Source organism: Mchenga conophoros, linkage group LG6, assembly GCF_057382185.1.
Source record: "Mchenga conophoros isolate Kocher_MC1m ecotype Shallow Benthic linkage group LG6, M_conophoros_male_GT1.1, whole genome shotgun sequence".
Classification (NCBI taxonomy): domain Eukaryota; kingdom Metazoa; phylum Chordata; class Actinopteri; order Cichliformes; family Cichlidae; genus Mchenga; species Mchenga conophoros.
In genome coordinates, this window is record NC_140531.1 from 32,592,731 (window position 1) to 32,619,453 (window position 26,723).

At 41.1% G+C, this 26,723-nt stretch overlaps 1 protein-coding gene across 2 annotated transcripts; it reads left to right on the plus strand.

Moving 5' to 3' along the window:
• Window positions 1-10,598: 10,598 nt before the first annotated feature.
• On the plus strand, window positions 10,599-26,366 carry LOC146572983 (adhesion G protein-coupled receptor E5-like). Of its 2 annotated transcripts, XM_085277482.1 has the most exons (17): window positions 10,599-11,034; window positions 15,044-15,124; window positions 15,568-15,717; window positions 16,068-16,211; window positions 17,856-17,996; window positions 18,498-18,541; window positions 18,876-18,980; window positions 19,076-19,229; window positions 19,332-19,451; window positions 19,530-19,729; window positions 19,877-20,044; window positions 20,425-20,619; window positions 22,442-22,659; window positions 22,830-22,988; window positions 23,862-24,033; window positions 24,225-24,326; window positions 24,505-26,366. In XM_085277482.1, the coding sequence occupies exons 1-17, from the start codon at window positions 11,004-11,006 to the stop codon at window positions 24,544-24,546; spliced, it is 2,226 nt and encodes a 741-aa protein (XP_085133608.1). In that variant the 5' UTR covers window positions 10,599-11,003; the 3' UTR covers window positions 24,547-26,366. The 2 variants fall into 2 exon arrangements, with proteins under 2 accessions (XP_085133608.1, XP_085133609.1); XM_085277483.1 differs by lacking the exon at window positions 16,068-16,211.
• The last annotated feature ends 357 nt before the right edge of the window (window positions 26,367-26,723 follow it).

Here is a 26,723-nt window from a genome sequence, read left to right on the forward strand (position 1 = left end):
CATCATCATGAGTGAGCTGCCAAAGCTTTCAAACCCCTAACTTAAGATACTTATGATACTTTCTATTTTTCAGTTATAGCGACTGCAGACCAAATTGCAAGCTTCAGGATTTCCTGACAAAATTTTAATGAATTAAAACTATATTTTCATATTCATCTGCCTGCTTATCTAGATTTCTCTGTCAGTAAACCACAATTGCTAAGTTTATGCAGTTGTCATGGAGATGACCAAACTCTTCTTAAGGTTTTGGTTCTCAAAAACCAGAGGGTGATGTCGCAATGGCTACTTCAGTCTTTCACATACATCTATGCACATATCCTTCATAAAGGCAAATACAATTTTATATTTAAAATAAAGTTTAGATAACATCTTCTATTTATTGCTCATGTTGCACTTTGGTTTTCTTTCACAATCAAGCTGTTAATTAATCAATCATTTAAACATGACAAAAGGCTATTAAAGCTGCTCTGATCAAATTACTCTGGCTTAATATTAAAGGGTTACACATTCCCAAAGCTTCCTTCATTGCTACAAGAAATGTTAGCTTCCTTTAGCTAGTGCTTTGGGGATTTTGGTTCTAATCACTTTGCAAAATTTGTCACCCAAGTTTTACACCTACTCACCAAATGTGAGAGAGCTCCCTCTTCTCATTTCTTAAATTGCACCACCTTGATTGTAAATCCTTTTTTCCCCTCTCCTCACCTCCCAGCAGAGGTGAGAAAGACACGAGGAGTGAAGAGTTGAGACAACAGCAATTTAACAAAATAGGATATTCTCACTCTTGAGCTGTCATTTCAAAGCAATGTTAATTGTATATAACAAGCGGCACAGCTGTATTATATAATCTCAAAAGCCAAACAACCCCATTCTGTAACGCTTGTGTTGTCATGGTCCTGGGCCATGTTGGCCCAGTATTCTTAGTTCTCTTGTATTTTTGTATTCAGTTCCCTGTTTAGGTTCTGTTTCCTGAGTGCCCTGTTATGTTGTTCCCTGTGTGCTTTCCCTTTGTGACTCTCACCCCCTGTGTGCCCCTCTATGTATTCATGAGCCCTTGTCCCCTTTCGTGTTTATTCCGTGTCTCCCCTGCCCGTTATGTCGGTATTCTCCCCGTGCTCTCTCTCCTCCTGTTTGTACCTCTGTACTTCCTGTTTCGCCTCGCCCGTCTCCCCGTCAGTGTTGTGTTCACGCCTGCCATGTCTCGTGATTATTATCAGTGTCACCTGTGTTCCCCATGTGTTCCCACTCCGCTCATTAACCCTTGGTGTATTTATGTCTGCGTCTCCCTCAGTTCGGTGTCGTAGTCTCCCTCATAGCTGTGTGATGTTTCCCTGTGGCGCCGTGTGTTTTAGTTCTCCCAGTTTAGTTTTGTACTGTTGTTTTCCCACTCCACGCCAGCAATAAAGCTGTGTTTTTTGAGTTTACCTTTTGTCTCTGTGAGTTTGCGTTTGGGTCCTACTTTTGCCTGCACACAGCCGTACTGTGACAGAAGACTACGACCATTACATGGACCCAGCAAACCGCTCTCAGCTGCGTGAGCGTCAGGATGCTGCCTTTGCTGAGCTAGAGGAGGAGCTCCGCTTGAGGCCGTGGCGCACTCCTGACTACGGGTGGATTTTCCGAGGAACGCGGCTGGCTCTCGGTGGTCCCCGGAGCTGCCGAAAGCCCCCACCTGCCGCTTCACCTGCACCCAAGCCGCGGCCGCTTCAGGTGGGAATTCTCCGCGTCCCTTCAATTGCCCACGCTCCAGCCTCCGTGTCGCCGTTCTGCACGCCGGAGGCTCGGCTATTCTCTCCGCCCGCTTCCCCTCCCCGTAGGAAGCGGCGCACACGCCGCAATAAGATGGACCATGTTAAGCAACTCCCGGTGGTGAGTAACACTGATTATCCTTCTTCCGCTTCTCTGGACATTAAGAACAATAGACACACTCCTGATCCTGTCGATGTGTCCCTGATGGACGATGACATAGACTGGGAGAAGTTTTTTCATTTTGCTCCCTCTGAACAGGGAGAAATCACAGACAATAAGCACTCGCCAAAGGCTGTAAATGCTGTTAAAGGGAAAACTGTGAACCACTCTACCAGGTCAAACACACTCAGTTCCGGTTCCGTCTGTTCGGGTTTTGTCAGGTCCGGTTCAGTCATCCCCAAGTCAGCTCACTCTACAACTGTCAACCCAAGGATTTCAAAAACTATTAAAACAAGGACTGCTAATACTAAGACTGCAAAACATGAAGTGGACGGCGGGTTCATTTTTGATAGATCTGTTTTTGTCAACCCTGAGCCTGCTGTTTCTAAGACTGTTTTTTCTGAGCCTGCTCCTTTTCCTGCTCGTGTTTCTCCTCCCGGGGCAGCTCGGGCCCAGCGTACCTCTGCACCCGTACCAGTTCCTCAGGTGGGGGAGGCTGAGGCCCAGTTGGTCCCCGCTCTGGTTTCCAGGCCGGCTGAGGCTCTGTCCCTTTCTGCACCCGTACCAGCTCCTCAGGTGGGAAGGGCAGTTGCCCAGCCGTTGCCGGTGCCTGTTCCGGTCCCCAGGGTGAGGTCAGCCAGGATACAGCCCGTCTCCGCACCCGTACCTACTCCTCGGGTGGGAGTGGCTAGTGTCCGGCATGTGCCTACACCTGTCCCTATTTCTACTGAGGGCTCAGGAGAATTCAGTCTACAACCCACACCGCCATCGCCACTGCATGCCTTTCAGTCAGTAGTTCGGTCATTAGCTCTGTTAGCAGCCCGGCCCGTAGCTGACATTCCTGTGCTTCCGTTAGCCCAGCCCTTAACCCACTGTGCAGCTCAGTCATTTGCTCCATCACCTGCTCAGCCTTCTGTCCAGCCGGTGGTCTCTACACCTGCTGGTCATGCCTCGACAGCTGGAGGGCCCGAGGAGCCCGTCCAGCCTCCTGTCTCCGCTGGAGGGTCCGAGGGGCCCGTCCAGCCTCCTGTCTCCGCTGGAGGGTCCGAGGAGCCCGTTCAGCTTCCTTCCACGTCAGCTGGAGGGCCCGAGGAGCCCGTTCAGCTTCCTTCCACGTCAGCTGTTCAGGCTGCTTCTCAGCCTGCTAGGAATGGCGTGAGCTTTCTCTCCGCCTCAGACTGCCTTCTGCTTCAGCCGTCTCTTCCAGCTGGAGGGCCCGAGGGGCCCGTTCAGCCACCCATCTCTGCTGGAGGGTCCGAGGGGCCCGTTCAGCCACCAGCTGCTCCACCGGCAGCCTCATCCACGTTTGCAGCAGCCGTGTCTCCATCCACGTCGTCGCCTGCTGCAGCCTCCGAGTCTTCATCCTCGTCTGGTCCAGCTTCATCAGAGTCTTCGTCCTCGTCTGGTCCGGCTTCATCAGAGTCTTCATCCTCGTCTGGTCCAGCCTCTGCTTCAGCGTCGTCTGGTCCAGCCTCCGCCTCTGCCTCGCCTGGTCCAGCTTCATCCGAGTCTTCATCCTCGTCTGGTCCAGCCTCCGCCTCTGCCACGCCCGGTCCGGCCTCTGCATCAGCTGCACCCACGCCTGCAGCTCCAGCCTGTGCTTCGCCTGCTGCGGCCCCGTCGTCGCCTGGTCCTGCCTCGTCTGGTCCTGCCTCGTCTGGCCCTGCCTCGACTGGTCCTGTGCCCACCGGGCCATGGCCAGCACGCCCAACACTGTAGAGCCGCCGCTGCCTTCCGCGCGGTTGGCCCCCTGAACTGCTCTGTTGTCGCCTTCGTCGCCGCCGTTGCCTTCCGCACGGCCGGCCCCCTGAACTGCTCCGTCGTCTCCTTCGCCGCCGCCGCTACCTTCCGCGCGGCCGGCCTCCTGAACTGCTCCGTCGTCTCCTTCGTCGCCACCATTGCCTTCTGCACGGCCGGCCCCCTGAACTGTTTCCACGTCTCCACCGTTGCCGTCCGTATGGTCGGCCCCCTGGACTGCACTGTGTTTTTGGGTTGTTTTTCTTGGGCTCCGGTGTTTTTTGTGCTCTTTTGTTTTCTGTTCCGGGCCCTCCGTCCTAGGCCCCCGCCGCCCGCCCTGGGTTGTTTTCTGTTTGGTTTTGTTTTTCTGTGTTTGGGCTGTCTGGAGCCAGCCCTTAAGGGGGGGGGTGATGTCATGGTCCTGGGCCATGTTGGCCCAGTATTCTTAGTTCTCTTGTATTTTTGTATTCAGTTCCCTGTTTAGGTTCTGTTTCCTGAGTGCCCTGTTATGTTGTTCCCTGTGTGCTTTCCCTTTGTGACTCTCACCCCCTGTGTGCCCCTCTATGTATTCATGAGCCCTTGTCCCCTTTCGTGTTTATTCCGTGTCTCCCCTGCCCGTTATGTCGGTATTCTCCCCGTGCTCTCTCTCCTCCTGTTTGTACCTCTGTACTTCCTGTTTCGCCTCGCCCGTCTCCCCGTCAGTGTTGTGTTCACGCCTGCCATGTCTCGTGATTATTATCAGTGTCACCTGTGTTCCCACTCCGCTCATTAACCCTTGGTGTATTTATGTCTGCGTCTCCCTCAGTTCGGTGTCGTAGTCTCCCTCATAGCTGTGTGATGTTTCCCTGTGGCGCCGTGTGTTTTAGTTCTCCCAGTTTAGTTTTGTACTGTTGTTTTCCCACTCCACGCCAGCAATAAAGCTGTGTTTTTTGAGTTTACCTTTTGTCTCTGTGAGTTTGCGTTTGGGTCCTACTTTTGCCTGCACACAGCCGTACTGTGACATGTGTTGTATCCAGTCACTCTTCTCAGTAGATACAACCCTGCTTCCTTATGTTCCCTCTTTTCCCATGTGTGACTTCTATCCTGAAATTAAAATTTTGAATTTCTGTGTCTGTTTTCCTTTGCTTGTGTTCTCTATACTACTTTTTTGGACATGAACTTCATCCCTCTGATTGGGATTTCCAAATGGTGAAAAATCCATCCATCTTCTTCCGCTTACCTTGTCAGATGCCCGATCTCTTGCTCCTTCTCCCGTCACTTGTAAACAAGACCCCGAGATACTTAAACTCTTCCACTTGGGGCAAGAACTCGTCTCTGGGACACTCCACCCTGAGGACCATGGCCTTGGAGGTGCTGATTCTCATTCCCACCGCTTCACACTCGGCTGCGAACTGTTCCAAAGTGAGCTGGAGGCCATCACCCGACGAAGCCAACAGAACCACATCATCCACGAAAAGCAGAGATGAGATTCTGAGACCACCAAAGTGAAAGCCTTCTGCCACTTGGCTACGCCTAGGAATTCTGTCCATAAAAATTATGAACAGAATCGGTGACAAAGGGCAACCCTGGTGGAGCCCATCACCCACCAGGAACGAGTCCAACTTATTGCCAGCTATGCGGATCGAGCTCTTGCAGCGGTTGTATAAGGATTGAATGGCCTGTAGCAATGGACCAGACTCGCCATACCCCTGGAGCACCCCCACAGGACCCCCGAAGGACAAGGTCAAATGCCTTCTCTAAGTTCACAAAACACATGTAGACTGGTTGGGCAAACTCTCAAGTAGGAGGGGAGTCAATGGTGAAAAAGTCTAGAACAATCCATAGCCAAATTAAAGCAAAACCAGAACAAAATCATAAATTATATTCAATATTATGTATTATGTCAAGTTTCAGTCCTTTGTTTTGACTTTAATACCACATGATTGACAGATATGACTCAGAGTCATAAAAACACAGGACAATCCAGTTAATTCAGTTCAGTATATTTTTATAGCTCCAATTCACAACAGTAGTCGCCTGAAGGTGTTTGATTTTGCAAGATAAGGCGAGAAAACCCCAACAAGTATATCATCTGCTATGACGAAGCACAAACCCTGTTACAGAAGTCTCTGCCCCGGGGCAGTGCTAGGGTGGCTGGCAGAGAAGCTGGGACTGATTGTCTAATAATGTGCTCCCTATTTTAGTAGCCAGTTCAGACCAGATGAGGAGAGCTGAACTGAACTGGAGACTGAAAAATTACGAAGCGTGAGAGTGTGATTTAGTGTTTTTGTGTCTTGGTATTCTAAATACATGGATGCTCACCCTGCAGTGCTGCCTATGTGTGTGTCAAGGTGCTTGTCACAGGCAGCCATCTCTGGGGGATGAGGGTAAAGAGAAGAGGAAAGAGGAAACTATGGAGAAACAAGCATGAAACACAGACTCTGGGGGAAAGAAGAGTTAGTTGGAAGTGTATAACTGAAGTTCCCGAGCAGCCCACGGCTATAGCAGCATAACTAAGGGATAGTTCAGGGATATTTATTATTGTAAAAAGAAATATTAATCTCAGAATTTCTCAAAAAACAGTGGGATTCTGACTTCCAGCAAAGTCCTTCTAAAAACAAGTCACCGATCACTTATTTTAACAGTTATTTTTAGTTACAGTTCTCATAAAACAACTAAAAGTGCTTCTTTTTTGTAAATGGCCAGCGCAATTAAAACCTCCACTTTTACTCTTACAATTATTGCTTCTCAAGCCAATGTTATATTTGAAGCCTGCTGTTTTCACAGGCTGAACTGAAGCCGTTTTCAAAATAACAAAATCTTCCTCTTTTACAGTATTAGTGAGAAGTTATGACCAACTTGTTTATCTCTATTTCATTAATATTTAACATATTTATATGTCTAACTTCCTTAAAAAAGTCATAAAAGACACACAGTGCTCAAAAGCGACACCTAAACTCATAGCTATGGAGTTATAAATAAACGCTTCTGCACAGCGTCTGTTACATGAGGTAACTGCCTACAGATGGATGCATTAGATTTGTATGAATCAGCAGTTTTTAAACTTTTATATATACTTAAGAAGTACAGATAGTTGATCAGGGGACGGTTTCATTTTCCACTTTTTTGGTCTAATGAAAATGTGCCACACACTAAAAGCAACCAAAGGAATCCACTAACCACTTGCTGTGACCACATAGCTTACTCAGAGCTGTCATTTGATCATTGCTATTTGCTCGTCTTGTTTAAAAAACTCTCTCCCTCTGACAGATTGCATTTTTCCCATAGAGTTTCTCTTTTGGGATGACTGATGGCTACAATGGGCAGACATCCAATAAGTGCATTTGGGATTAATGTTTTGTGGCTGCCAAGTGCATGCACAAACCCCCCCCCCCCCCCCCCCCCCCACATACACACACACACAGACACACACACACACACACACACACACACACACACACACACACACACACACACACACAATAAGTGGATCTTGCCATATGTTAGCACTAAAGTATATAATAATACAGCTGCAGATGAAGTTGCAACTGATTGTCATAGGCTGACACTCTTCTTTCATGTCTGTGAGGCACAGACATGAAAACTTTTAAATAGGTCAGTGCACCCTGCCTACACACATTCACCCTGTGCACACAGAAAAACTCACATCGCATCTGCTTTTACTTAAACTTTTGTTTACTCTAGATGCTGAAGGGACATGAACTTGGATTCTCTCATCCTCTTCCTGCCTACATGTGTGTGTGATTTGTCTGTCTCCATGTGTCTCCTCATTTGTCTGTGAGAATATGAGAAAATATGAAGATGCAGAGTCAAGATGATGCTTCAGAAGACCGTGACAGTAAGAGAACAAAAGACCAAAGGCAGGAAAACAGGTCACATCAATGAGATTTACGTTCACTGTGAATCAAGCAGAGATTTTTCAACTATCTCGTCATGGAAAGTGCACTTGTCGCTGCACGTAACAGGAAGAGGTAACTGGTTATCTACGACTGCTATCTGTGCTGCACACTGAGAGACTTCCATCAGTGGTGGACACTGTTTCTGTTAACTGCCCAGTAACCATGAAAACAATCTCTATTTGCAGTACACATCTAAATCTTTCTTTCCCCCTTTTCGACTGTGGGTTTTCACATCTCTGTCACAGCTTTTGTATATGTGCAACTTAGTGAGATGTTCTGTGTTGTCATCACAAGTGACTGGTGGAAATATATTTTTCTGTCGGAGTGTTTTTTTTTTCTTTCAAGGTAATGATGTTACACCCGGGGAACATACGGGGAAAAGATAACCTCAAAAAAGTCCCCTCATGTATCATTGCGAGTGAGAGTGTATGTTTGTGTGATAGACTAATCTACGTATATAAAACAAAACAAAACAAGTAATTACCACATTACCCCAATTGAGTAATGTGGCTTGATAAGTCTTGATAAATGTGTTACTGATAAAAAATGGAGTTCGCTGCTCATGTGCAAAGCACTAACTATATAATCAAAATTGCAGGTATCATGCAAGCTATGAGAACTGAGTACTCGTGCAATAATATGTCAATATATATTAATTACTACTTTATCATATGTGTGGAAACATAGACATGGAACATAATTATTTATGTTTATTCTTAAATAAGCAACACAATGAAAATTATATGAGAATTTGTACCACTGCCCTGCCTAACTGTGAATATCTCATAGCTTAGCAAACGTTGCTGTGTATTGCAGGATTTAGAAACTACACACATGTCAACATGCTGAAGCAACCTGTTCTCAATTCTAACTCCTCACCCACTGAGGCTTTGTAAAGACCCACAAGCTTGTCATGAAGCAGCAGGTAACCGTAGTTGTAGTTTATATTTTTCAATCTTCAAGGCACTTCAATAGGACCAAACCAGAGATCATTGAAATCAGAAAACCGTGCAATGACACTGTGTGTTAAAAGGCTCCACAGGTGTTGTTATGGTTGCAGAACATGTACCCATGGTAACCAAGGATGTGTAAACCTGGGTAACCAAGGTAAAATCAAAGAAGTGTGTTGCAGATGGTAAAAGTTTGCAAAGGTTTAAGGTTTAATTTGAAAGTGTGTATTTTAATGTTCTTTCCCTTAAACCTATAAACTCATGGTTTGGTGGCTAAATGTAATCACTCAATTCTATACCTAACAAAAGCCCAAACCTAATTATAGAGCTGCAGTAGAGTCAAAAAGAAAGTAAAATGAAATGGAAAAAAAAGTCAAACTGGTTGCATAATCTTGTGGTCTGCTGTTTTCCACTCCAGCTGTTACCTATGGCAAACTTTTGAAGGTTTATGTCTTCATATTTGCCGTCAATGCATCGGAAAATAAAGCTAAAGGGATATACCTTTACAATATGACAATAATGATTCCCTGACTAAGTGTCAGTGTGTAACTTGTCATGGTTCAGAATGTATTTGCTAAGCAGTGTGTATGGGAAGATATTAAAAGCAATAATATAGATATAAGGATGAGTGTGCATTATTTTTAGCATTTCCACACATTTTCAAAACATGATCATAAAACTGATTTAACAAAAATCAGTTTCTTGATCACGGTCATGTGTCTGGAAGCTGGAAGCTGATTACACTTCAGTAACCCTAATAGTCTTAGTATGTGATTCTGAGTCTTGTTAAAGGCGGAACCTGTATTTATATAATGATCCTGTATTACTAATGAAGATATAGAGCACATACAAAAGATTGGCACCCACTTGTTTTCTAGTTAAAGAAGTTATGTCTTTACATGATAGATTTTAATGTCTTTTTTTTTTTACAAAAATGTTTGAAAAACAATAAACACTGACCAAAGTTTTGTACAACTAAAACAATAAAAGCAAGAAAAACAAACAGAAAACAAACAAATGTCAAGTCTGGTTTCAATGCCAAGGAATAAAAATGAATTTTCAAGCAGGCTATGAAGATGTCGAGTGTTGCTTAAGTCGTGATGTGAAAGACCAGACTGTTTTAAAGTTTAGGGGCAGCTACAACAAAGGCTTGATCTCCTCTGTGCCTTAATCTGCTTCTCCATATAACCAGAAACATCTGGTGAGCTGAGCTCAGTAATCTTTTGAGATGTGTACGTAGTTAACAGATCAGAATGATAAGAAGCTGTTAACCCGCTTAAAGATTAAAAAAACAAGCAAAAACTTAAAATCTAATCGTAAAACACACTGTGAGCCAGTGCCTGGAAGCCAAAACTAAGGAAATATGGTCTTGTTTGTGTGTGCCCGTTAGGAGTCGAGCTGCTGCATTTTGGACAAGTTGCAGATGGGAAAGCAGAGCCTGGCTGATGCCCAAATAAAGGCTATAACCAAGCCTGGATGAAATGAAGTGACGAGAGAGGGTGTAACCTTTGCAAGGGCCCTCAGCTGTAAGAAACTAATTCTAACAACAAAAGCATTTATTTCTTTATCAAATATAAAGCTGTTGTCAAACCCCTGCTGTTTTCTGTGAACCACAGCATTATGCTTGTGTGGTGGATTTCATTTTAACAGAGGTCACTCTATCTGTCTCCAGTCTGTTTTCTCGCAGCCTGGGGGTTGAGAAAATGCAGAGGGTTTGTCAGTGGAACTGGGTGAAGGGCTGAATGCTGAGCAGGCAAAGAAGAAAATGTAGAAGAAGAGCAGAGTAGGACTTGGAGGAGAATGGGAAAGGATAGAAGATTACTTACGGGCAAGACTCAAGTACAGCAGCAGCTGTTTAGGCTGAGTGTTAGTCATCGCCCTCTCTTCAGTCCCCCCCCCCCCCCACCCCCCCTTTTCTGTCTCTCATGTGAATAGCTCCTGAAATAGAGGCCACTGGAGCGTAGGGGGAAATGTGAGAGCTGGTGTAGACAGAGGGGGGTTGTGTGTGCAAGCAATGTGATATGTGCCAGTGTGAGAAACGTATTCATGTGGAAAGACACAGAGTCAAAGAAAAGTGAAAGAAAGAGCAGTGTGAGGGAGACAGGGCCACGCTGATAAATGAAAAGAAAGAAAGGAGGGAGAGAGAGAGAGTCTCTGTGTGTGTGTGTGTGTGTGAGAGAGAGAGAGACTGAGATAGAGAGGTCTCGCGCGAGGGGTGGGGAGTCGAGCGCGAGACATGCCCATGCTGAAAGTCTGAATCTGAGAGAGGAAGAAAGCTGGTGAAGGTTCATTCTTGATTTTCCTGTCACAAGTAAAAATAACTTGTACGAAAAGGACGTCTCTTTTCAGTGATCAGTGTTTGTTTTGTCACTCAAATACTTTTTCGATTTTTATGGACCTGAAATTTTTTTCTTGAACCTTTGTGAGCGGACAGCCACCAGATTTTCACTTCATTCATAGTCGCGATAGTTCAGAAACAAACTTCTGTGTGGAACTGTTTTTCCTATTCAGCATGGGATTTGGGAAGGGACTACTTCTGCTTGGTAAGTTTTAAAATGACTTTACCTTGTGTGTGTGTGTGCGTGTGTGTGTGTAACGAAGTGACGAAGAGTGTGCGAAGGGAAAGTTCAGGGTACATAAAACAAATTTCTTAATTTTATGAGACATGGGCAAAAAAGAGAAAAAATTAAAAACTCAAGAATTAGAGAACATTTTAATCCACCCAGCATGGTATTAACCAAGTTTGTTACCTCGAAAATATAATATTATTACTTTTATTCTTTTTAAAAGTTATTTAGGTTCATTCTAGCTTACAGTGGTAACATAACCCTGTCAAACAGTGATTGGCACCTTCCTGATGTGCTTTTCCCCCAGTTTCTGTTTCTTGAATGTTGTTCTCTATGGTCCTTTCCCTCAGTCGCGGCAGATCGTTACACAGGTTCTACCAGTTGCCTCTTGGTGTTGAAGGAGTTCTTGTTCCCCACTATCGCTAAGTGCTTGGTTATGTTTTCAGATTGTCCAGGTTTTTTTTATTTTTTTTTTAGCTTACATTATGAATCAGCTTGAGGTGACTGTTTTTGCGAACACGTGCTATATAAATGAAGCTTAGCTGAACTCTAAGTAGATCTTTCTTGAGGTAATTCGTTTTTGTTGAATGGCTGTGCTTATCAGACTGGTTGGCGTCGAGTAAAAACCTCTAGAAGAACCGCCACATCCTCAGAAACCCTGAACCTGAATCCAGTATCGCTGTTCAATCAGACCGTTGCATATGTCAGCAGTAATATGCAAAAATCACAGACAACGTGCCTCCCCGTAAGAGGAATCTTCAAGTCTTGTTTGAATAAACCGCAGATGTATCAGAGCATGACGTTCGTGTTAGTTCTTCTGGTTTGTCTAGTGGTACACCAGAAGTGATGGTTCATGTAATGTAGGCTGATTTCAGAAGTTCACTTGACTCTATTTTATGTCATCTTTGTACAGATGCCTTACAATATTCTTTAATGAGCTCATGTTTTTATTAAGATAAATACATCTAAAACGTACAAAACAATCATCAACTAAATATATCCATAGATTGTGTATAAAAGTTGTTAATAGAGTACAGGTCTGAAAAGTAAAGACACCTAACACAGGGTGACGCATCTGGCTGCAGAAAGACATCTGATTTTAAAGAAACCTATGAGAAAATGTGTTTGTATTGTTCACTTGATTTATAATCCCAGTGAACACTTTCCTGGTGTGCTTGTCGGCGAAACTGCTGGCTTCAGATTTTACCGAATAGAGTTTGATGTTCACATTTTCAAAAATTTGGCCCCTATTAAAGCCAAATGAATAATAGTGCAGAGTCCAGGATGGCTGCCCTGTGACTGACAAGTAGCTGATGTAAGACAAGAGTCACTGAGGTTTGAGTCGTATGCACAATGACATCTAGTTTTAGCGGGCCAAGGTGGCCACAGACAAAATTGTCAGCTTAAGGCTTTAGAATAAGACTTGACAATTCAATTCAATTCAATTCAATTCAATTCAATCAGTTTTATTTATATAGCCTCAAATAACAACAACAGTCACCCTAAGGTGCTTTATATTGTAAGGTAGACCCTACAATAATATATAGAGAAAAATCCAACAATCACATGACCCCCTATGAGCAAGCACTTTGGTGACAGTGGGAAGGAAAAACTCCAGCAGAACCAGGCTCAGGGAGGGGCGGGGCCATCTGCCGTGACATAGGGTGAGAGAAGGAAGACCGGATAGAAGACATGCTGTGGAAGAGAGCCAGAGATTAATAACAAGTATGATTCAGTGCAGAGAGGGTGACATCACAATGGTGCTGCGATTTTTATATAATAATAATAATGATGTATACTTTATTGATCCCTGTGGGGAAATTACTCTCTCTGCATCTAACCCATTCACTCAGTGAAGCAGTGGGCAGCCACCAATCAGGTGCCTGGGGAGCAGTGTGTAGGGACAGTACCTTGCTCAGGGGTACTTCAGGGTAGCCATTCTGTGGATTCGAACCCCCGACCTTCAAGTGGCAACACGCTGTCCCTTCCCCATATACAGTCTATGTTTATTTCCTATATAAAGTTATATACACATGTTGCTAATATGCCAATATGCTTGTTCAATGCTCTATAGCACTGCTTCATAAACAAACACAATAAGAGTTATCGCCCACTGCAGTATTTGTTGCTTCTTTTAGTCAACTTTTTGTTGTTGTTGCTGGTTTTTTGGGGGGTTTTTTTTGCATCATAGTTTCACGCTTTCTGTGTTTACCACTTTCGAACCTGTCTGTGTTGAGCTCTCACAATATGTGGCAAAACTCTTCTTTTGTTAAGATGAAACCAGTGATGTGTCGAACATCCTGTTATATCACCCAAGTGTTGCAACTCTGACCTCTTTTGTCAAAACTGAATGTCCCTGGTCTTTGGTTGTGAGGAATATCAAAAAACGAATTCGTGTGCTGACCAAGTCAAAAGTTGGTCAGTAGCCTTTGAATGAAATGAACATTACTTCCACAAGCTGCTCAGTAATGATAATGTGACATAAAAGGCAAAAGGGTCAGTTAGTCCCCTCAGAAGTTGGTGAAAATCTAACAAGTACATGACATTTTTCAAGACATCTTTTGTGACAGCACTAAATATAAAAGTCAACATTGTGTACTATGTGTTAGACAGGAATACTACATGTCTGAATATGTGGTCTGCAACCAATTTTGGCTAGATGTTTGCGCTGTGGTAAAAATAAACAGTTCAGATGAATATAGGTTTAAAGTTGAAATTAACTGTGGCCTACAGAAACCCCTGTCTAACAATAATGACAGGGGCTAAAGCCTTAGTAATAACTGAATGAATGATATCACCAAATGCCAGCAATTTAGTTCTCAAATTAAACATAACATAACATAACAATTTCAACCATAATACCAGGCTCTGTTTTTTTTTCAAATCACAATATTTTTAAATAACTAATATTTCTAAAAAAAAGATGCTGCAAAATAGCTCTTGCATGATTAATTTCCTTGTCTCTGTTCACATGCTATTACTGTAACCAAAGGCAAACAAAAGCTGGACTTTTTCAAGCAAACTCAAAAATCCCCTTAATTCTGAAACAGGCATGTTGGATGGTAAACATATGACCGATCAACACCTACTAATCAGCTTTACTTCTCACAGTCAGCCCTTTAGTGAAAAGACAACCCGCCTGTGTTTACAAAACTGAAACAGTTTACAGAAGGAAGTATTTATTGTCTATCAAGTCAAAATATACTTCTAGGAACAGAGAGAGAAAAATAGACATGCAGCTTACAAAAGATGGCAGAAAAGGCAGAGGAGTCAATCAATCAATCAATCAATCAATTTATTTATAAGCACATTCAGGTTGACCAAAGTGCTGTACATAGTAAAAAACTAAAAAGTAGATCAAACACACACAAAGACTGAAACAAAACACAATTAAAAGCTAGAGAGTAAAAATGTGTAGGAGTCATACAGCTGGGGCACATGTGCTCACTGGTCAGTAGAGTCGTCTGTATGCGAGCATGCGGTTAGTCTTTAAAAAAAATCAGGTATTGTTTCTGTCTGTGGTTATTTCATCATATAATAAGAACAAGTCGGCCTCGTTCACACTTTCTGTCACTGTTCACTGAGCAACACTGACTGTGTTTCCTGTGGCATTACTCTGGGACAGTTTAGCCTCATCGTGAAATAACAGAATTGTGGTAGAAGAAGGGAAACACAGAAGAAGGACACCGTGTGTGCAAATTGCTAACTGAGGAAGGAAACATAATGACTTTTGCAAAACTGTGAACTAAGCAAATAATTCTGTTTGCATAGTTCACACTTTTAGCAAAGTGATGGATACTTGTAGATGGGAACATAAACAGAGACGTTAAAATGAAGTACACTTTTTGAAGACACAACATATTACATGGCAACTTCACATTCACAATTTGTTTATTTAAAACTTTGTTTCTCTTTATATCAGAAGATGGATTTCCAATAAGATTGTAATTTAATCACATTTCTTTCTTTTGCTTTTTCTCCACAGGGCTAGCATGTGCACTGGGAAATCGTGATCTGGGGTGTAGAATTGGCTTGAGCTACAACAAAACTATCAAAGACTGCACTGGTAAATCTGTCATTACCTATCGTTTTGACTTTTCTTTGACATTTTCTTGCTTCTGTGTGCCGTTTCTCAAAACAAGAACTCTCAGACAAACATGGCATTACCATCATGCAAGGACTCTTAGCATAGTTTAATAGGAAAGTGGCCTTTCTTAATGACATTCTTCTTTATTTTTTCCCATTTTAGGACTTTTAGCTCACACCCAGGAAGGATTCAATTTGAAACAACAGTAGAGGAGTTTGAAATAGTTAGATCATTTCAAATACTAGCAGCTAATTAAAGAAATATGACACAAATAAAATAATCTAATAAGATAACTACCAAGTTTGCTTTAAACTGAAATGATATTTTTTCATTTGTAAAAAAATAAATAAAATAAAAACTTGAATATTATTTTTTACTATCTACTCATGGTTATGTGTTTTCATTTTGTATTTAATCTACAGATATTAATGAGTGTTCAGAAAATCCATCGGCATGTGGGAATCATTCAAGATGCATTAACACAATTGGCAGCTACTACTGTCAGTGCCTGCATGGATTCATTCACAGTTCAAAAAATGTTAACTTCACACAGGAACAGGGACAGTGCATAGGTAAGTGTGTTTGACATACATTTCTCCAGTCTGCTCTTACCATTGTTTACAGAGATTAGTGACCACAACAATAATGTCAGCAACTGCTCTCACAAGCTTAAAAATTAATTGGGAGATACAACTGCTATTTGTCCATCTCAGTGTTAGTAGCAACAGCAATGAAGCAGCTGTAAAGATGAATGGTGGTTTTTTTGTACGTAGTGTCATCAGTTCAAGTTGAGTGGTGCTGTTCCAAGAAGAGTAAAATTAGGCTAAACGGAGCGTAATTGACTGATTGGCCTGATACCCTAATCTTGTGTTTTGTTATCTGTTGATGGGTATGCTTTATGATTTTGTATTGAAATCTACAGATACAAATGAGTGTATAGGTAATTCATCTATATGTGGGAAACATTCAAGCTGCATTAACACAATTGGCAGCTACTACTGTCAGTGCCAACATGGATTCATTCACAGTTCAAAAAAGGCTAACTTCACAGAGGGACAGTGCATAGGTAAGTGTGTGTGACATGCCCTTTTCCAGTCTGCTCTTACCATTGTTTACAGTATGTTTTTTTTTTTTTTTCAGATATCAGGCTTGGAAAGCTCACTATAGTTTGTTTGCTAAAGCTAGAGATCTGGGATTATCTAATGAAACTCAGTTATAGTTGTTTAACCAGATGGTATTACCTGTATGGTTGTACAGGTGTGGTTCCATGAAGATATTTTATTTATTGATGTTTTACATTTTACATTTTTGAAGAAGCTTCTTAAGTTAAATTAAAAAGTGTGCTGTGTATGGAGATTTGGAAAGTTTTAAATGGATTAAAATTGTTGAATGTGGGGTGATTGGTTTCTGCTGTAGATTATTGAACACAAATAGGAATAAGTGATCATTTCTTGTTTAGTTTTTTGAAAAATCACAATGATAAAAGTGTTTTTAAGTCATGGTGAATAGTGAAGTAAAAGCAAATATTAAAATATACACGATTTTCTTATTTATGGGAACATAAAGTGGTGAATAAAAGCAGTAATCATGATGAGGAGATCTGATATCCTGAGGCAAAATTAGAATTATAGAATTTTTAATAATGGTGTTTGTATAAACTACAGAATATTGAAGTGCGAGTTCCAACTGGAATAATTGTTTGTGTAGTTTTGATCATTCCATCTGCTGTTATTTGGCAAGGTTCAGATAGTGGTATCTATGGAAGCCTGTTTCTGCCAGTGAAAAAAAAGTATAAATAACTCAAAATTTTATTACATTTTGCGCAGAGGAATGCGCACAATTTGTTTAGTGCGCGTTCCTCTGCGCCATATCCTTCCGGGTAACAAGTAAATGATGTCATTCACGTAGATTACTGATTGATAGAGCTAACTTGAAATTTCGAGTTACTTTTCTCAAAAATTGTAGTTAATAAGTCAAAAATTTGAGAAAATAACTCGATATTTCGAGAAAATAAGTCGAAATTTCGGTTTACTTTTCTTAAAATTGATACTTTCTATTTCTTTTTTAGTGGCGAAAACGGGCTTCCATAGGTATTGCATGGAGCTGAATATATTAAAATTATGCTCCCCCAGATTTGCTAATTTGGGTTTGAATATTCTCGTCAAGTTCTACTATTTCATACATTTCACATGTGTGTTTATCTGTACACCCACTCAGTACAAACAAGCTCAACATAAAAAAAGGAAATCAAATCTGTCTCCAATAACAAAAACACACAAAAGAGAGAGAGGAGAGAGCGTGAGATCAGGCTTACAGTAGCATCCAGCCAGCAAGAGAAAATGAAAGCTTACAAAAACTCTGCTAGTGCTGATATGATCTTTAAAAAGTCTTATAGGCCCTTTACATTATGACACAGTGTCATAATGTAAAAGGCAAGTTCTACTTGCAAAGTAGAAGTTAGTGATCCCAAAATACAAGACAAGATGTCACAACACCGTTTGCTGGGAAAGTTTAACTCTTTCCTTAAGATCCTTTTACCAGCATCATAAAAGTCACATGACTGTGTGGGTAGCTACATTTCAGAGACGTTTATTCTTTTGAAGGACGGACCAATACCTTCTATATTCAGAGTTGTTTCTGTCTAATCAAAATTATTACTTTTGAGGAGTATGAGCCATTACCTATGCCTCTGCTCTATATCCCTACACAGATTTTAATGAGTGCACAGACAGTGAAAATAAAGAAGAGCTGTGTGGACCCAATGGAGTGTGTAATAATATTATTGGGAGTTATTGGTGCAACTGCTCAAATGGCTACACCAATTACAGCGCGGAAAGGACACCATGCTCAAGTAAGTGTGCAGTTTTTTGTTATTTCCTATAAACGAGTGCATTTCACAGCTTTTATGTCCTCATATTCTTCACATTAGGCAACACACCTTTATTGCATTTTTGCAATTTTCCTGACACAGATGTCACTGTATTAGTTGCAGACTATATTTTCACCATCTTTTACACCACCATGTTTAAGTAGTAAGAAAACCAAATTTCATCCACTGCGCTTCCTGAGTAAAGTCCCTTTTTTTTCCCTTCTTAGTCATGCAGCTTGTGGTTTTGCTTTCTTTTATCTTTTGGGACTCAGTTTCGTGTTTGATATCAGGGCTTACTCAACACTCTATCTACTTTCTGTATGAACTTATCAGTTCAAGAATCTAGATTGTGGCTTGTCTTCCAGCACATTGCATAGTTTTGTTCCTTTACTGTGAGATTTTTTATCACACACTCTTTTCATGGTGGAGGCAAGAATCCCAGTCAGCCGGTGTGGTGATAACCTAATGCTTTGTTTTGTCTAGAACTCGATTGTGATAATTTCCGTGCTGAGAAAAAGCCAACACAGGTAAGTGTGGAAATAAAATTATGATCATTATCAACATAATGGAACAATCACAGATATAAAGCCAGTTATAGTTCAAAAATGGATAATACATCTAGCTCAAATTCTGTTTATCAGGTGTTTCAAAGTTACTTATTTATTCTGACAATAACATCTGGCTGGCAAAAAATCTCATAGCACACCTGGATTCGCACACAAGTACACCAGTTTGCTTTGGCACATCACGTAGGACCTGCTCCTCTAGACGACCCTATGGCCTCGCAAGGTTCAAAATACATGAACTTTAGAATGGGGCAGGCTGAATAGTGTCTTTATTCTCTGTCTATGTGTCTCCCAGTTGCTCGGGGGCCTGGCAAACATCATGTCCATGATGAGAAACAGCTGTTTGGCCCTGTCTGGAACTGGCAGCAAAGTAAAGCTTGATGGAGATGCGCTACTGGAGGTTAGGAAAAGATACAAGTATGCATACACTCATAACAAATGCAAATGCGTACACAGTATTCACAATCGCCCCTCTGTGTCTTTTATTTGTGACAGAAACTTTTCACAGAGACCGATGCGATGCTGTCTCCTGGAACCCAGAACATCGATGAAAGTGTGAGCGGGCTGCTCACTGCTGTGGAGAAATCGATTTTATTCATTGGGCCTCAGCTAAAAGACAACCACACTAAGATGGAGAACAACAAGATAGGTAACACTTTTGAATTAATGAACTTGATGATTTCCATCTTGGGAACTAATAGTTAGGATGCAAAGTGTGTTATGATTTGAAAAGAGTGATTTGCTTGAATAGATGCACAGATTGCTGTTCAAAGAGGAACGACTCGACCAACTGGAGACATTCGTCTGTCCAGTGAATATGCTTATCTGGACACAGACTGGACAACAGCAGCCGGGACGGGAAAATATCCTGGTAAATATCAGTTCTTTTCTGTCCAGTTCAAGTCATAATAAGTTTATAATATTCTAATATTCTGTGGATCTTTTACAGGTTTTGCTGTGGCTGCATTGTTGAGCTACAAAAACCTTGAAAGCTCTGTGAACAGGTCTTTCGAGATGGTCAAAGGAGCTAAAGAAAACGGAGCGGACCCCTCCTACCAGGTCTTCTCTAAAGTTGTGTCTGTGGTGGTCTCAAATCCGTCGACTCAGAAACTGAGCCGCTCTGTCAACATCACCTTCAGACATCTTGAGGTAATCCCACCTGTGTCACATCCACTTTTTTTTAAAATCAGTCATTTACTTCTTTTGAGCTTCACAGTAACAAACATGAGGAGCAAAAGAACAAGAGATGTAAATAAAACATAAATCGCGTCTTTGACATGTTTGTTTTGGTTTTAGGACATAGAGGAATCGACTAACGTGAGTTACATCTGTGCATATTGGACCGAGACAGGGGCCTGGTCCACAGATGGTTGTTCTAAGCAGGACTCCAATGCCTCACGCACCGTATGTACATGTAACCATCTGAGCAGCTTTGCTGTTCTCATGGCTCTTCACCCCATCGAGGTAAGAAACAGCTTAAAAAAGTGTAACCATGTAAGGTTTAAGACCTCATCGGTGACCCTGACCCCAAACCTAACGCTATATCTTGATAAAAAAACAAAACAAATTCTGATGCATGTCAGTTTGAAAATTTTCTTGTCCCCTAATTCCCAAGACATGGGAGAACAAATGTAAAATTACTCGGTCTAAAAACATAGGGTAAGGGTCATCAGTGTTCATGACTTAAACCTCAATGAAATACAAATCATTTTCTATTAGAATAGCATTACTTTATAAGTTTATAAGTAAAATGATTTTATGATCTTGAAAAGAAATGTGCAACAAAATGTTATTTACTGGTAACCAGCTGCACTCACATTCACACTTATTGTCTTCTCTTCCAGCACACCTATGGGCTCGAGCTGGTGACTAAAATAGGACTGACCATCTCCCTGTTGTGTCTCACACTCTGCATCCTGACTTTCAAGTTCTGCCGTTCCATACAGGGAACCCGCACCACCATCCACCTGCACCTCTGCATCTGTCTCTTCATAGCTGATCTTATCTTCCTGGCTGGCATTTCTCAAACTAAACCTGTGGTACGTTTCTAAAAGGATGTGACATGTGACATGCTCTACATTATTTAAAGAGAATATGTAAATTCACCAGCATTCGTGGTAACAACAATATCTTGTGCCAGGAACGGCAGCTAATGGCCTGTACTTGAGAATGTGGGTCAAATCATAGTTAATGTAACTAACTAGTTTGTCATATAGTGTCATGCAATATCTTCACATGATACTTATCTTTCTGTGTATCTGCTGTGAAGCAGAGTCTTTCTCACTTTAACGCTGGAGCATTCCTGCAGAAATAAATCTCGAATGGCGCTTTCTGACATGATAAAGCAGAATACCCTTGTGGGTTTTCTAAAGGGGAAAAAATGTACTTTTTAAAAAAATAATCTGTCCGTGAAAATTTTTCACGGACAGATTGTTGGAGTAGGCTCAGAATGGAGCAGAAAATTACAAAAATGAGCACAGGGAAGTTTGTTGCAAAGAAAACTTCAGTTTGAATCAGAATCTATCCCATAACCTAACCTATTCCACATGTGCTTTGCTTGATTATTCCCATTTAGTTGTAGTTAATGCCATTATGTCATTCATTAAGGACTAATTTTTAATTGAAATAATGTTGGCTGACATTACCTACTGCAGTCACACTTAATTACACTTCACTGTTTGAACTGTGATTGTTTGAATTGTGTAGTTTACACAATCACAACTCTGCAAAAAAAAAGACAAAGGCTTGTTTACCTCTTAATGCTGTCGTTTATTCATCTGACTAAGAACAGAATATATTTTGATCAGACACACTGGCTTGTTACAGCAGCTCAGCTATAAACTAACCAATGCAATAATGAGAAAAGACCTGTATCTGAATGAGACCAGAAGAAGTACTGCTGAGGCAGGGTGGCAGCTCAGGATGGTACCAGAGAACAGTACCTGGCCTAGCAAGTGTAAAATGCCATTTTTTGGATATTTTAGCACCTCAAAAGTACAAAAACCCACTTATAATTTGTCTCATTAATAATTAGACTGTTTTCAGTGCTCATATGTTGCAAATGGAAGTAATACAAACTAACTGTAAACAATGATGAGCTCAGAAAACCGTGGGAGGATTTCAGCCTTGCCAGGAGCATCTGCCAACACTGAGAGAAGGTGTCCTTGAGCTGATAAGCTTCCACAGATACATGGATAACAAACTGTGATAATTATGGCAAGTGGATAATTACTTAATAATGCAGACGAGGTAGCAGCTTGCTGGTTAACCTGATGCTTCTTTTTAGTTCTCTCTCTGTTAATCTATTGATCGGTTTTGGGATTCAGCAGAACACAGGCACCGAGGAATTATCTGTGGTTAACTCTGACAGCAACAAAGTAACAGCCGAGCCTGGCCACTGTTAAAGTGTTCTTAAAGTGTTGCTGTTGGCTTGATTTGTCACACCTTGTGCTTTTCACAGCTGTCAAGAGTTACTTTGTAGTCTCTTCTCCTTCAGAGAGATCACATGACTGAAGGTTCCCGATAAGCAAAAATGATGTCTGACCTTGAAGCATTATATGCTAAAATGGTGTATTTTGTTATCCTTGTCCATATGAGTTGAGCAGAATTGGTGCTGTGGTACTGTGTTTTCTGATGTTTATGTACATCTTTGCTCCATTAATACATTGGCAGTAAAGATGTAAAATGCTGCTAAGCTACTTATTCATGTGGTCTTAATTACATTTGGAGAATAGAAAATGTTTGTGTGAATAATTCTCACTCACAGAAACATTGCAAGCAGCTGACTGCTGTACGATCGGGGATAGAGCGGTGCTTTCTCCTCTCTGACGTGTTCTTTTTCTGTGTCCTTTCACATTACAGGGTGGCTGCAGGTTTGTTGCAGCAATGCTCCATTTCTTCTTCCTGGCGGTATTCACCTGGATGCTGTTAGAAGGGGTGCAGCTGTACCGTATGGTTGTTCTGGTGTTCAATGCCACCATGCGGCCCCTCTACCTATATGCTGTGGGCTACGGGACGCCTCTGTTTATCGTCGTTATATCCGCCTGCGTTAGACCAAACGGATACGGCACTAAAAAATAGTAAGTCTTCCAGTAACTAAAAGTGATGACCAGAGAAGCCTTGTCTGTGCATGTGTTTCTACAGTTGCTTAATAGTAATGACATCAGTAGGTTGCATAAACTTAATGCTATCTATCTCAGTGAAGCAAAGAACATCCTGTTGTGAATGTGTGTTTTATCACTAAACGTAGCTGCTGGCTGTCCACGGATGACGGCTTCGTCTGGAGCTTCTTCGGGCCTGTGTGCTTAGTCATCTTTGTGAATGTCTTCTTCTTTATCATCACCGTCTGGAAACTTGCCCAGAAGTTTGCCAGCCTCAACCCAGACCTCTCCAACCTGCACAAAATTAAGTCAGTCTGTGTATTAATTTGAATGTGTAACCCCTTCCACTGCATGACCAAACTGTGTAACTATAAAACGTACAATATATAGATTCAATATGGCAGCTTCGGGACTGGGAATTGCTTTGATAGAAAGAATACGTTTTGTGAGGGGGAAAAAATGGAGGGAATGTTTTCTTAGTTGTGACAGCTCCCTGATGAGCTTCTGTTAATGGATTTTGTCTCGCCTGTCTAGCTACAGTAGGCTCATACTTAGCTCATGGACCCTCCGCTCATAGCTGCAAAAAACATTAGAGTTAAAAAGAAAAAGAATCCCTTGTTCTTTTTGCTAGTCGATCATGAATGATGTGTAGTTCAGTCCAAGGAGTTGGGAAAGTGAACTTCATGTGCCAGAAACAAGAGAGAAAGATGTTTTTTTTCAGTAGAGGAAAAAGTCAGAAGGCATTAAATTATAATCCAACAATTTCTGTCTGTGGAAGAAAGGTCTCTTTTTCACATTTCGATCTTCTTGTTTGCTAAATGGATTCTTGGCTAAGTTGGTAACTTCAGCTAGGCTGGATAAATAAATAGAACAAAGGAGCCATACAGAGCAAACTGACAGAAACTTCTTTTTAAGAGTGCCTCTTTTAATCTCTCTTTTATATTTATCATTAGCCTTTGGCTTTTCTGCTTCCACATACATTCAGCAGAAAGCAAAGTGAACTAAAATGATCTGTTCTGTAGCTGCTTTGCCTAGAACACATGTCTCATTGTGTTCTTTCACTTTTAATGGGGCTTTCCAAACACTGATGTAGTAACTGAGTCATCCGTGTGTAACCTTTACCATTCTCTGGTAATCTTTATTGACTTACCGTTTTTCCCATCCTTCTTTTCCGTCTGCAGAGCTTTCACTGTGACAGCTGTAGCCCAGATGTGTATTCTGGGTCTGATGTGGGTATCTGGGGTCTTCTTGTTTCAAGAGGATCCCCCTGTTGCAGTGTCGTACATTTTCACCATCTTCAACAGCCTGCAGGGCGCACTGGTCTTCATCATGCACTGTCTGCTGTCCAAACAGGTACGAACACAGTATATTTGTGTAAAGCTTCATGTGGACATGATGCTAAGACCGAAATTAAAACAGCATGAAAATGTATATTTAAATAAAATCAGTGAAAAGGGCAAAAGCAGTGACAAACATGCTAGATTGTGTCAGTATGCGAGGTGGCAACACAGATTTGTTTCTTAATGTTCTGTTGCCCTCTGTAGGTGAGAGAGGAATATGCCAATTTCCTCTCCTGTATCTGCACGTCACAGAAGAAGAGATACTCAGACCTAAGCACCACAAATCCCTCCAGCAGTCAATCACAAGTAAGCATGCAATAATACCACTGGATATCATCATCGGTCACAAGCACACTTTGTAGTGGAAAGTAAAGAACTGCATTTTCTCACTGGTAGCACTTTGGTACTTTTTAATCTACTAGGGGTGTGTAATTATTAGCTTTAAATTACTCTGTGTCTAACCGTGTGGTTTGTCTCCCTTTAGGGTTCAAAGAGTGGGCAGCAAACAGGAGAATCACAAATATGAAGAGCTCAAGCTAAAGCTTTCCTCCAAAGACTTAATGACTATCACACATTCAGCCTAATTTGTCACCTACAGCAATTCTTCATTTAAACTTGATTCCGGTGAAGTCTAAAAGCAGTGACTCACTAAATGACTACACAATGCTGGCTGGGGGCTGTTGGCAGATTCACCAACACTCGGTGACTTGGGAAAAAAAGAAATAAAGTGGTTCCTGGATATTTACATTTAAACTATATTTTTTAGTTTTATCCAAGTCCTCTTAAAATCCTTTATTTCAAAATAAAATGTCATTCTTAGGTACTGATAGCAAGCATTTATAGCTTGTCTTTAAAGTGTCACATCATAAAACAGTAAGAAATGAAATTGTGACCTGTTAAGCACAGGTTATTCCTCGTAGGTAACGTAATGTTAATGGGACCAAATTTCAGTTCAATCCAGTAGCATCGTTTGCTACTCACAAGGTCGCAAGGTCCGATTTACCTCCTGAATATGGTTATTTTCCTCATTGTTTGTGTGCTGTAGTACTCTTTGTAGTTCAAGGCGTACTGGTAATGACAGATTTTTATCACTGAGTTAAAAAAAAAAAAAGTCACAGGCATGAAAAAGCCGGCTATTAAAAGTGTTTATTCAGGAGTGTGAAAGTGAAGCTGCTCGAGTGGCTTATTGGTTCACGCAGAACATATCACAGTAATAATATAAGCTGTATTCCTTTCAAAGTCATATGATATAATTATGTTAGTATTTATTTTCAGTGCAGACAATAAAGTCCATGTTATGTAGGCTACAAGAAAAAAATGAGCATGCAAATTGTTCTGTTTTACATATTTGTATTTTTGTTTTTGCATAAATGGCTGTTTGTATATAAGATTGGGAATGTTTGCTGTTACTGTCGGATAATATTTGTTTCCATGTACTCTATTTAACAGTAGGCTGCAACGGAAGCAGCTTACCAATGATGAGTTTCCCCTTGTTCCCATGTGGGTTCTTGCAAGGAGTTTATGTCTGCTTCTTTGATTACGAACAAAGCAAGTGTTTTTAAAGAAAATAATACTTGTGGCTATTTTCAAAGACTCGCCCTTGATTAACAACTGAGCTGTGCCTTTTTTCCCCCACCCCAAGTGCATATTTCAAGGGTTTTCTTTTTATTCTCAAAATTGTGAACTTGAAATTCTAAATCTGTCCCAAAACGAGTGGGCAATTCACAAAAACAGACCCACCCTACTGATAAGCCTGCAACTTCCTGCAAGCAAACTGTGTTTAAGCCTGTGAGCAGTCACAATGTGCCTTTACACACTCTTAGTTACTGTAAAACTTAAGCGATGGGAGCTGTACAGACCTGAATTTGTTTATTTTGTTGCACTTTTCCATGATGATAAATATGATGATCCCGCGCCTCTTTACTCACACAGTGCACCAGCCTCAGTTACAGATCCTGGAGAGTAAAAATAAACTTTTTAATATATTTCCAGTTACAGAAAAAACAAAAAGCGACAAAGATGTTAGTATGAGGAAACATTTCGATTGTTTTATTGTCTTAATCCTTACTGCGAAATATATCAAAGTCACCTCGCTGTTGGTTTTAACATCTACCCTGTTCTTCGGTTGGTAAGTGTGATTGCACTTTTATGGCCATCAAACCTTTTTTTCATACAATGCTATGGATATCAATGTGAAAATAGCTACATGCTTTTTTTTGTAGTATTGTGAATGTAAGTTATATGAACTTATTTTTTTTTACTTTGTTCTGTTTATATTTGGTACTGTTTTCTTTGAAGAATGTGCATCATAAGATTTATTAAAGCTTCTATTTCATCTGAAAAGAAGATTGTGGTTTATTAGCATTAATCAATAACACACCACCTTTTTCCCCCATGAATGGACCTGATCCATGATCCATCCATCTTCTTCCGCTTATCTGGCACTGAGTTGCTGTTGATGTAAATTCCAAATCCATCCATTCTTCCATGGAATGGAACGATTTATAAAGCATAGTTTTTTATACTGCTTGTGAATCCAAATAGTCTTTTTTATTCTTTATGGATTTTTTTTTTAAATTTTCCTTTGAAAACTGCTTTAATCAAAATGATCTATTTAGTAATGATTTAAAAGAAAGCCCTATACACTTAATGGATTCAAATGTTATAACTTCTACACATTCAATAAAATTGAACTTCTCTCTG